Below are 12,997 nucleotides of genomic sequence, written 5' to 3' on the forward strand. Positions count from 1 at the left end.
AAAGCAATGGGTGGAAAGATAACCTATGCATAGTTTATAAAACATCTGTTTCTGTCTGATATAATGCATTTAAAAGAACATGCAGGATAGCTTCTATGCAGCAACAGCTTCAGTGGCTCTGTTATGTTTAAGGCCACAAGCCATAATTCTACTTTTCAGGCTGCACTACCCATAGTGTCAGGGCATAACTGCCAGTATAAATTCACCTGCATTCTCTTGACAAGCTTGAGTGTACGATATAAGAACATAAAATTTAAACATACTTGGATGGGGATATTCCTACATAATTCCTACATTATACACTGAGCTTCAGTTTCTGACGGACTCCACATCACATCAAAATGGTTATGCTATTCAGGTCCAAATTTATAGTATTTCAGAAAACAAACATTTCTAGAAAGAAAGAATATTTTACAAGAAGGAAAAGAATGGTCATCTTACTCATATTATTTGTTCCAATGTTATCCCCTCACAATCTCACTCATTTCGGCCTAAGTTTTCCAATCTAAGTGGTGAGTAAAAAGAAATAACTTGGTCCACTGTGGGTTGTCCATCATGAAAACAAGGTTTTGCTTGCCTAAGTTTGCTGGAGGTGAGGTTTCATGAAGTACAGTAAGAGTTTTGCTGACTAATGACTAAATGGATAGCTATTAGTGAGCAATGCATTTCCTCTCAGCAATTTGAACCAAATCAGCACCGGCAATGCAGAAAAGCTCCTTTGCTTTCTATCTTGTAATTATGTTAATACTGAGCTGCTACATTCTTGTCAAATAAATCACAACTCTCATTGAAAAGCTTTTGGCTGGATTAACTACTAGGTTCTAATTAGAAATCGACAACCTGTGAACCCCAAAGCTGGAGAAGATAAGTATTTAGTAAGTCTAACAGGGGTTTAGGTAGAGATCCTTGGCTGTCTTGAAAAATAGGCCAGCCTAGGACATCAACAATGTGGTATTTTTATATTACAAATGTTTGTCATACACTCCAAAACATACACTGTTGCTACCAAACCACAAACTTGGGAGATAAGAGGAAAACTGAATTAAACTTCTAATAATCTACACCTCTTCAAGAATGAAGTACATTCATGACACTGTTTCACATCCATAAAATGCTTGCAGATATTTTGAGTTCATTCTTGCATAACAACAAGTACAGTACTACTATTATATATCATAGCAATTGCAGCTTTGAGGATGGAGGCTGAGCATGACAAAGAACAACTTACCTCAGGCTATTTGCTGAGTTCATGTTAATGGAAGTTCAAGACAGGGACCTCCTGATTCTTAGCTATAATGCTATAGAAACTCAAGTCTGTATTAAAATTCAATAATGTGGGTCAGAGCTAAACTTTCATACAAGTGATGCAGGTTAGGCCTATGTGATACTGGAAGGCAGAGCTAAAACTGATGGTCCTGGTTGGGGAAAGGTTAAAGGTGGAAATCAACAGCATTCACATCCCACTGCATTAAAATGGGAGTGCAATATGGAAATGGTCTTATTTTAGCAAAAACAAAACAAAAGAGTTGCACTTCTGAAAGTTTGTACTTTTGCCGCTGAATCTATTTTTCTTTAACTTCTTTTCTTTTCTTTCCTTTTCTTGCACTTTTTGCTTTTTCTTTGATTTCTTTCTTTTTCTTACTTTATATTAGTTTGTGTAAGTTTTTTTCTTGTTTAATAGTTCAATAAAAATTATATATACAGTACACAGACACACACACACACACACACTGTGTGTGTGTGTGTATAAAATAGAAGAATTTGTTAGGGCTCTCCTGAAAAGCTCATCCTTCTCCCTTTAGAAAATACTGTCTGCATGCTATGATTACAATATGTGATTAGGAATTTCATCATATTTTCTTCTGTCATCCTATAAGGTACTAACAGACAAACTAACTGCAATACTAAAATGCAATACTGTACTAAATAGTTTAATTATTTTTAAAATTAATATTAGTCATGGGAGGACAAATTGATGTGATGTAAAAAGTGTTATCATATATATGAAAGAAGGATATACATCTATTAAACAAAAGAAGTCATGTCTATGTTTAAATAATAATACCATGAACTGGGAGCAATGTTCTTTATAGTTGTAGATCAGGGGAATGGGAGGTTTAACTTTCCCCACCATCATTCCAATGAAAATCTCTTCCCTAAGCTGTTGTCAATAGGAGTTCATCCACCCCAGACTAATAACAGGAAGAGTTTTCTTCAGAACTGAAGCATCAGAGGAAAAGGTTAGATCTCCCCTCTATGTTTGCCCCTGATAATGATAACTAGAGATGGTTTGTTAAGACATGGTTAGTGTTGGGGTTAGTTTGGACTATAGAAAAGAGGTTTTAGTGTAGTTCATGGTATTTCCAGATTAGGTTATTGCAAACAAAACAACTGCTGAGATAACAAAGTCTGCAGCAACACATGGTTGCTACAAAAATATTTTTCTAGCATTAATTGGTTAATTGCACATAGGCAGGTTCTACTGAAAAATGCAGTTAGTGTGCTCCAGTATACGGGTCTTTTATTGTGGAGAACTGAATTGTTAACTTATGCTCAGCTGCAAATGTCTCTCAGTCTTTCATCCACCATGTGCAAAATAAGAAGTTTAGAAGAGTGCCTAAAGGATACATTTTTTTGAAATCTGTGTAAGATTAAAGTATTGATGGATTATTAAATGCTTTGCATACAGAGATAGTCCAAGATATGCTGTCCCAGGGCAGAAGACCTAAATATATCTAGAACACTTTTTAAGGACTCTCCACTGGGGGGATATCAGTTCACCATTCCTATTTGTAGAACAAGCCACAGGGAACCATAACTCAGTGTGTATGGTATACTAATACCACATAGGTATTTTAAAGAATTTTGCCTTGGATCTTCCTAAAAGGTTTTTGGCACCAAGAACAAACTTATGTGGTCGCATGGTCAGTCCAGGAAGCCCCACACACAAAAAGAAGCAACTCTGCATAGGGCACCCATTATGTGAACATCAGCGGCATTTTGCTGTGAAAAAGAGGGAAAAGCCAAGAGCCTCACTCTGGTGGACTAGTGAATTGGCAACCAGATTTTTAATAAAATGACCAAAGCAAAGGTCTTCCTTGCAAAGTAAGTCATAAAACAGAACAAATTTGCCCCAGTCCACATAGTCCTACTATATATTTAGGTAGAGTAATAAAAAAAATCATAAATAGTTCCCAAATATTGCACACAGTATATGCTTACTGCATACCATAGCAGAGCCAACACGGCTGATTTTGACAGGATTCCCTCGACCAGCAAGGTCCAGTTGTGCTCTGTCCATCAAGTATAGGCAAGCATCCAAAACACCCTCTTCAAACTATATAAAAGAGAGAAAGACAGAAACAGAGAATGGATTCATTGCTTATTCCGCATAGCAAAATGAACAAAAAAAGGGCTTCAGCAATGTTTTAGTTCCATGTTGGAAATAGAAATCTTTCTTTGTAAGAATGATATACTTGTTGCTCCAGCTGGATCAATACAGAAAAAAAAAATCTGAACCTTATACCATGTTTTTAAGAACATAGCACATACATCTCTAACACGGCTAACATGAAAAAGCAACTGACAGGAATATTTTCACCACAGCTATTGGTGAATCTGTTCCAACATTATTGCTGTAAAATTTAAATTAATTTCTGCTTCTAATCTCAATTAACCATAGTTTAGGATATTGTCTGGATCTTGCACAGTTTTTAATATTACCAATAGTTTAAGCAAATCAGCTTTATAACCCATTATTTGAAGTTGACTTGTTCTGGAAAACTGTAATGCACCATTGAGATTTGTTGAGTTCAGATAAAACTCCATGTTTTGGCATTCTTCATGGCTAGGCTGCAAAAGAAGTATGCAGTCCTGAAGATAATTGTGGTTCATCCTCATTATATTAAACTGTGGTTTGACATAGCATCCATTGTCTGCCTTGGCTGCATACTAGTAAAGGGCCTTTGCCTTTTCCAGTTTGTGTCTCAGCTGATGATATTAATATAAAGCCATGAAGCTACCAAAGAATACTTGTAACTTAATTCTTTCATTGTTGTTGTTTATTCGTTTAGTCGCTTCTGACTCTTCGTGACTTCATGGACCAGCCCACGCCAGAGCTTCCTGTCGGTCGTCAATACCCCCAGCTCCCCCAGGGACAAATCCATCACCTCTAGAATATCATCCATCCATCTTGCCCTTGGTCAGCCCCTCTTCCTTTTGCCTTCCACTCTCCCTAGCATCAGCATCTTCTCCAGGGTGTCCTGTCTTCTCATTATGTGGCCAAAGTATTTCAGTTTTGCCTTTAATATCATTCCCTCAAGTGAGCACTCTGGCTTTATTTCCTGGAGTATGGACCGGTTTGATCTTCTTGCAGTCCAAGGCACCCTCAGAATTTTCCTCCAACACCACAGTTCAAAAGCATCGATCTTCCTTCTCTCAGCCTTCCTTATGGTCCAGCTCTCGCAGCCATATGTTACTACGGGGAACACCATTGCTTTAACTATGCGGACCTTTGTTGTCAGTGTGATGTCTCTGCTCTTAACTATTTTATCGACATTTGTCATTGCTCTTCTCCCAAGGATTAAGCGTCTTCTGATTTCCTGACTGCAGTCAGCATCTGCAGTAATCTTTGCACCTAGAAATACAAACTCTTTCACTGCTTCTACATTTTCTCCCTCTATTTGCCAGTTATCAATCAAGCTGGTTGCCATAATCTTGGTTTTTTTGAGGTTTAGCTGCAAGCCAGCTTTTGCACTTTCTTCTTTCACCTTCATCATAAGGCTTCTCAGTTCCTCTTCACTTTCAGCCATCAAAGTGGTATCATCTGCATATCTGAGATTGTTAATGCTTCCTCCAGCGATTTTAACTCCAGCCTTGGATTCCTCAAGCCCAGCATGTCGCATGATGTGTTCTGCGTACAAGTTGAATAGGTAGGGTGAGAGTATACAGCCCTGCCGTACTCCTTTGCCAATCTTAAACCAGTCCGTTGTTCCATGATCTGTTCTTACTGTTGCTACTTGGTCGTTATACAGATTCTTCAGGAGGCAGACAAGATGACTTGGTATCCCCATACTGCTAAGAACTTGCCACAATTTGTTATGGTGCACACAGTCAAAGGCTTTAGAATAGTCAATAAAACAGAAATAGATGTTTTTCTGAAACTCCCTGGCTTTTTCCATTATGCAGCGGATATTGGCAATTTGGTCTCTAGTTCCTCTGCCTTTTCTAAACCCAGCTTGTACATCGGGCAATTCTCGCTCCATGAATTGCTGAAGTCTACCTTGCAGGATCTTGAGCATTACCTTACTGGCATGTAAAATGAGGGCCACTGTTCGATAGTTTGAACATTCTTTAGTGTTTCCCTTTTTTGGTATGGGGATATAAGTTGATTTTTTCCAGTCTGATGGCCATTCTTGTGTTTTCCAAATTTGCTGGCATATAGCATGCATTACCTTGACAGCATCATCTCGCAAGATTTTGAACAGTTCAGCTGGGATGCCGTCATCTCCTGCTGCCTTGTTATTAGTGATGCTTCTTAAGGCCCATTCAACCTCACTCTTCAGGATGTCTGGCTCTAGCTCCCTGACCACACCGTCAAAGCTATCCCCGATATTGTTATCCTTCCTATACAGGTCTTCTGTATATTCTTGCCACTTTTTCTTGATCTCTTCTTCTTCTGTTAGGTCCTTGCCATCTTTGTTTTTGATCATACCCATTTTGGCCTGGAATTTATCTCCGATGTTTCTAATTTTCTGGAAGAGGTCTCTTGTCCTTCCTATTCTATTGTCTTCTTCCACTTCCACGCATTGCTTGTTTAAAAATAATTCCTTATCTCTTCTGGCTAACCTCTGCAATTTTGCATTTAATTGGGCATATCTCCCCCTATCGCTGTTGCCTTTTGCTTTCCTTCTTTCTTGGGCTTTTCTTTCATTAACAAATTAGAAAACCAATGAATTTTCACACTACATACAAGATTCTCAGTAAAAGTTACATCACCTCCCAAAAGCAACTAAGGAGAACAATTCTGGACTTAGGTGACACATGCTGAAACAGGGCCCAACTTGCACACCACATGTGATGGTGAAGCTCACATGGAAAATAAATTATGGTGTAAAGATGGAAAAATTATATTTTAACCCTTTAAAGATAGGTGTCATACTGCACTTGAACCTCAAAAGACTGAGCATATATAAATGAAGTCAGAATAGATTCATATTTTATGTTTGTCTTCTAGGGTTTTCATGCTAGATCATGAAACTAGAGCTTCATTCATGTACCAACTTTTCATTTGGAACTCAGGGTGGTGTATATGGATGTCTCCTCTCCTCTCCTTTTAACCTCACAACAACCCTGTTGAGTTAAGACAGAACAACTGCTCAAAGTCACTCAGAGAACTTTGTGGTTGAACGGGGACTTGTGAAAGTCAGATATCCTTTAACATATGCATAGATATAAATCCAAGTCACTTTCACAAGAGTCGTATGTTTATAGTTGTCATTCTTGACTATGGACAATATAGCTTGAAGCAGCAGCACCCAGAGGTGTCAGCATTTACCCGAAGTATTAAAATGCAATTACATATTCCAGGTAAACTCTAGTACTAAAATATACATGCAGTATATATTGTAGAGGGCAGTAAGAATTTTATTCTAAGATCATCCTTCAATCGTGCCCTATATAGTTAATAGTGAACTAGAGCCCAGCATGTCTTGCAGGGACAGGCACCAGCCACAGCAAGTGTCCTGAAACTATCTTATTTGAAAATGAACTTTGATAAAAGACTTTAATTCTGGGTTCCAATGACAACAAGGACAGGAATAAATAGGGGGCAGAAGTGCCTAAATAGCACAGAATTCATTATGGAAGAGCCTGCCCTATGATACAGTTCAATTTGCTCAGAAGAAATTGCATAGCAACCAAAAATGACACTGTCTCTTGGAAGACAATCATAGATATGGCAGCACATGAGTTCAATTACAAGCTGTTCTATGTAGTGATAAACAAATGAGGTAGTTATATTTCCCTTACAGGCTGAAACCTAACAATTTTTGAAGTTTTCCTTTATGCATACAAATTTGCTCTTCTTTCTTTAAAAACGCTAACTGGCCTAAAACAGCAACAATATATAATAGATCAAATCAGTGATTTGTTAAGGTATAACACAATGGTGAACTGTTTAATACACTTGCATCCAGGTAGGACATGGTGCATTTATAACCAGTCATTCCTTGGCTGTGTTATCTATAGTTTTCTTATTTCTTCTTCTTCTTTTGGTACAGAGCAGAAGATCATTACTAAATAATGAGTTATAGCCTCATAATACGGAGCTTAGTCCCAAAGGAGATGCTCCCAGAAATATCTTCAAAAAGCTGAATATTTATCCTCAAGGCTGACTCACATATCTCAATACTATACTCTTGTAAATTCTAAAGTAAGAATGCTCATTGGAAATCATAGTTTAGAGAGAGTGGACAGTAGTACTAATACTAATGGTATTTTCAGCATTGAACATACAGATTCATTTTAAATGCTGAAATCCAAGAAATAACACCATTTGTCTACTAAAGCAAAAAATATTCTTCCATATAACTTTAATGACAAATTCCTTTATTGTGCATGAGTATTCACAGACAAGGAGTTGCTCCATCAGATGCATTTTTTTTTTATTTTCAGAGCTGTAGCTGTTCTTAAGTCTGATTGTATAAGTTCTAGTCATCACATCAATTATGTAAGTTTAGTCAATAAATGTGGACTTGATTATTGCCAAGTGTTTTATAATGCATTAATCTTCCTACATTATCAACTTAGTTGGGTCACATAAATAGAAGAGAATATAAGAGTGTTCTCCTTTAGAAACCAATGATCCATCAAGATGACACCTATATCTGGCAGTGTCTTGTTTTCAGGCAGTGCTGTATCTTTAAACACTCTGAAGCATTTGCAGCTCCCTATGAGCAGGCCTATTCTAATCCTGAAGTCTGTCTGACATAGTACATCTGTAGTGTTTGTAGAAGGGTAACAACTAAGACGATGTGGTAGTGTCATCATCCAAGATAATTTCTGAACAATATCTCAATCATAAAAATATTTGGTTTGTAATTCCAACAGCTAATCGAAGAAAAATATATTATTCCAGCTTCTCCTTGTTATCTTTCATCATCTTTTAGCAGCAGACCTACACTTCCTTGACTTTCTTGCTCCTAACAAGTCAAAGAAGCTCTTTTGATTCTTTTTTTAATCATCTACCACAAGCTTCTGTGGAGATGGAGTGGCTAAGAACTATATAGTTGGACTGGTTTGTAACTGTGAGCTCCTAAACATTTCTTTAGATGTGACTGGGCTTAGCTGATCTTTCCTTGAAGGTTTGGGCAACTGCAGTATATCTCTTTTCATCTCCTATACTGTATTTGTCTCTTTCAGTCTCTGCTTATTAGAAAGCACTTTCTGCAGCCATACTTATTTCTTTTGATATCCCATTTCTTCTCTCTGGCTGATCTTGAAGAAGCACCTGAGAAGGGCTTTATTGATCTTGAAGAATCTAAGTTGGGTCAGATTCAGCTAGTATTTGGATGTGAAATACCAAAGACATTGGGGGGAAAAAATCCATGTTTTTGCCAAGTTAACTACATGGACATGCCCGATTTTTTAATGTTATATTTAATTCTGGATGAAAAAGCTAAATAATCTTATGCTCATTAACACTGACACTTTAAATCATAATTAATAGAGATCTTTCTATCACTATTAAATTTCTATCTTTTTTATCTTCAGTGGTCTAAGTTATCTAGTATCTAAAGTAGTGTGTTAATCTAGTATCTAAACATTAGTGTGTTAATAATCTTTAGTCAATACTGTACAAATACCATGTATTTGTACAGTATTGACTAACGATTATAATAATAAAATAATGTATATGTTTCACAACAATATATTATTACAAAAATAAATTTAAAAAACAAACAAAACTACATGTCCATGTAGACACTAAGAGTCAAGCTTCACCTTTAACATTTCTTCTTTTGTTGGTGTAACAGTATGCCTATACCCTGAGAGAGATTCACATCCTAACCATATGAATGTTTCTCCTTTATCAGCCAAGAGAATGACTTCCTCACCAGTTCACATGGAGGGCATGAGGAAAAGACTGAAAGAGTCACCACTTAGGCACCTGGGAATTAAATTAGATTCTAAAGGTAAAACAATATTTTTGCCAAGATTTCTGTCACCATATCCTATCCTCTTTCAATCATTCTTCAAGGACCTGGAAGAATCCTGCTTCTGTGGAGATGGGGTGGCTAAGAACTATACAGTTGGACTGGTTTGTAACTGTTAGCTCCTAAACATTTGTTGTGGCATTCCAATGCAACATCTTACTGGTCTACCTGGAGCAACTTGCCTACTCAATAGAAAGCGGTTCTCGGGTTGCTGTCCATGGTGCTGTTCAACACTCCAGTCCTGGGTCTGCTTCTATTACTACATTTGGACCATTGGGCGTAGGATTCATGGACTATACAGCAGTGATTACTCTTTAGTCTTCAGTTCCATTTACACAGAGTTAAGAAAGAATCTGATGGAATTGTGAAAGTTCTACATAGTAGACACACTGTCAGCACTTAGCCAAAGAAAGTGAGCAGAGGGGAGTGAACAACCAGGAACCAGAAGCTCTGATCAAGTCACTAATCAGGACTGAATGAAGTCAATAATAGATTAAAGGTCAATGCTGAAGAATCAGGAGTGATATGCATTCCAAAGGAACCATGTTTAAGAGATGTTCAAAAAAACCTGGAGATCACTTTCCAACCTTACTCCAAAAGACCATTGTTAGGTCTATATTTCAGTTTTCTGACACTCCTATCCCTCTTTATTTTTTTTTCCCTTCAGGATTGTTAGATATCAGATCCTATCCAACTTTTGTCTGAAGTTTTTGAAATCAGCTTGCTAGAGTCCAAAATGCAAATTACATTTCATTTTCACAGCTCTTGCTATCAAATTCCAAAGGGATAGTATCACTTTTTCCCATGCTTCTGCCAACATTCACTGACAACCAATTCTTCCCTGTTGGTCAGGTTTCAGGAGGACAATAGTTCTTCTTGACCTTATTCCACCTTCTGAGAGATAGACTTGACAGCAAGACAAATCAAAACATTTATTTGATGTTCCATTTTTAGTTGAGTTAGACCTCCAGCAGATGTCAAAATAGTTGAAAAAAAACCCCTTACTGCTGTAGCTTGCTTGTATAAATGTTTCATCATCTGTTCCAGGATAATGCCCTCTAGTCACCCCTGCAATATCATTCTTATTTCTTCCTTTTCTTGCAGTCTTACTCAGATCTTTCAACAGGGTTTTCATTCTCAAAACTGAGGATTTGTCTGCATGTACAGTATATGCACTATTTTACATTTAATGTTAGTTTCCCCCTTTTTCTGTTTGGATTATTTTTTTAAAAAGAAATTATATCTTTTAATGACTATATTCCAGATACAAGTTTTACTCCATCAAATTTGTTCTGAATAGACAGCTATGCTGTATTCCAGCTCTCTGATGAGCATATTTGGCCCGAAGGAGATTTCAAGACTAGATATTTAGCATAATCAGTACCTAACAAGACTTTCCTGGAAAAGATGTATCTTAAGAGGTCTTATAGAAGGTGTTTGATTCTGGAATGCTCAGGGACAGAAGAAGATTGTAAATAAGATGCTAGCACTATTTTGAGGATTTGATGACCTTTGCAAGCAGTGGTTGACTGCAGCAATGAACAAAGTTGATCTCTTATGTCCTCTTTTGCTATTTGAAAGGTTCCTATGCTCCTGATATGCAAATATTTTAGAATGTGCATTATGCTAGCCTCTGCTAAACCTGACCAAGCAAACCAAGCCCACTTTCATGGTGATGAAATAAACGTTATCTGCCATTAATGAAAATATAAGAGTCCAAATTTGTTATCCGGAACTTGGCAAGGAATCTTCCTTCTCAGTACTTTTTGACCTTACCATGGCTTTTATGTAACAAATGATTTAATTCTGTTAGCCTGTTTGAACAGCTTTCAGGGGTTAGATTTGTCTATTGAGTGATTCCATTTTTTTACCAGAATGAAGTGAATGGGTCATCACTGGTAATTCTAGCTTGGCCCTCTGGCAGTTGACGTATGGTATTCCACAAGGCTTTTATCACAGAGATTGCTATCATCTATAATCAATAGGAAGCTGCTGACAGAAATCATCGAGAGCTTTGCTGATGGGCATCATAAATAAGCCAATACTGTTTCCCCCAAGTTCTGTATTTCATTAGCTAAGCATCAAAGACCAGTTTTCTCGTTTCTAAACCAGTGTATTGAGGCTGTGGCTAAATGAATGAGCTGAAATATAATCTAAACAAGGTGGAAATAAAGCTGATAAGAAGACCCAGCACTATATAGAACAGGTCATCCTGCCTTTGACAGATAAACCTCATGTCTGCTCCAGTTAAGAATTGAGGGGTACTACTGGAACCTGCTTGATGCTTAGAAAAATGGTCATACTTCACAGCCATATGAAGGCCACTCCTTCCCAGAGGCAAGAAATCTTTCCATGTCTGGACCTTGTATCCAGAACCTTGAGAACTATCATACTGTGCTTTACATAGGACTGACCTTGAAGATGATGCAGGTGTCAGCTAATGTAGAAGGCTGCTAGCTAACACATTTAAACTCCTCTACTCTGTATTGATTATTCATCTGCTTGGGCATGCTGACTGGAAATTCTGGGATGGGATCCAATTTCCCTAGATATTGCTTCACTTAGGGTACCAACAAGATCAGGAAATGAATATACCAGAAATTGATTAATCCTCTGATTCTGAACTCCTCTCAGTTAAGATCATAAAGGAGATGACAACAAAGCTAAAGTGAAGTTCAGTCCCAATGGTAAAGTGCTGCTCAGAGACCAAATTATCAGCATTTTATCCTAGAGGAGGCATATGTATTCCTCTATAGAAAGGATTGGACTCCACCAGTACTGCCTGAACCTGCTGATCCAACAGCCCCTATAGATGTCCTGCATGTCTAGTCATCTTCCAAAGAGCTTTTCTTCTTTTACTGCTGATACAGTTACCCATTAATCTGAAAGTCAGAATAGAACAGTAGGTTGTGGAAACCTAGTCTGAGCAATTTGGGATCCATTCAATGTTTGATACATTTAGAAGATCATGCCAAGTTGCCTCTTCAAAACAGCTTATAGCCACTGAGTGCTCATTGTGATGTCACATTACTGTAGACATTTATTTACATACTAGATGCATAAAAGAGTTCAAGGCACTATGAGCAACACTTTCTCTTCCTTTTTTTCTCCAGAAGAACAACTCTGTGATGTAAGTTCAGCTGAGAAAGAATGACTTGTCTAAAGTCACCCAATGAGCTTCTGTAGCTGAACATAGACTAAAACCTAGGTATTCCTACTCCTAACCCAGCACCTTAACCAATATCCCGCATTGGGTCTCTGAGTTTGAGCTATTGACTATGGTATGCTTCTGATGAGGAACAGTTAAGATGTGTTTCAGTGCTATTTGTATTTTGTTGATTTTTTTAAAAAAATGAGAATCTGCTTTTGAATTAATATATCTCATGCATTTTTTCAAGTTATATTTGTCGTATTCATGTGTCTCATAGCTAAATCAGAGGAAAAATGTGTGAGGAAATCCATATATGAAGGTGGTGGTGGTGGTGGTGGTGTTTACAGCCAATGTGTGTAGTGGTTAAGGTTAAGACTAAGAGCAGGAAAAGCCAGGGTCTAGTCCTCCCTTACCTGTGGAAGCTCACTGACCAATTTTGGGCCAGACACTCAGTTCAACCTACCTCACAGTGTTGTTGTTCTAGGGAAGAGGAAATGGAAGGAGGAAGGAAGAAATGCTATGTACGAGATCTTGAGCTGCTAGAAGAAAAGGTGAGATATAAAGCCAACAAATAAAAAATATATATACATATCATATGGAGCAAAAAGTTTCAGACTGAGATGCAGGGTCA

At 37.6% G+C, this 12,997-nt stretch overlaps 2 protein-coding genes across 2 annotated transcripts in view; one reads left to right on the forward strand and one right to left on the reverse strand.

Moving 5' to 3' along the window:
• Nucleotides 1-12,997, forward strand: part of PPP1R3G (protein phosphatase 1 regulatory subunit 3G) — a 1,059,979-nt gene that overhangs the window by 585,955 nt on the left and 461,027 nt on the right. The window lies entirely within an intron of this gene.
• The window catches only part of F13A1 (coagulation factor XIII A chain), a 127,757-nt gene that overhangs the window by 52,319 nt on the left and 62,441 nt on the right, over nucleotides 1-12,997 (reverse strand). Inside the window, exon 6 of the mRNA XM_063298855.1 lies at nucleotides 3,230-3,337. Within this exon, the coding sequence (XP_063154925.1) occupies nucleotides 3,230-3,337 (108 nt within the window). The remainder of the gene's footprint in view (nucleotides 1-3,229; nucleotides 3,338-12,997) is intronic.

The sequence above is a fragment of the Candoia aspera genome, chromosome 3 (genome assembly GCF_035149785.1).
Source record: "Candoia aspera isolate rCanAsp1 chromosome 3, rCanAsp1.hap2, whole genome shotgun sequence".
Taxonomy (NCBI): domain Eukaryota; kingdom Metazoa; phylum Chordata; class Lepidosauria; order Squamata; family Boidae; genus Candoia; species Candoia aspera.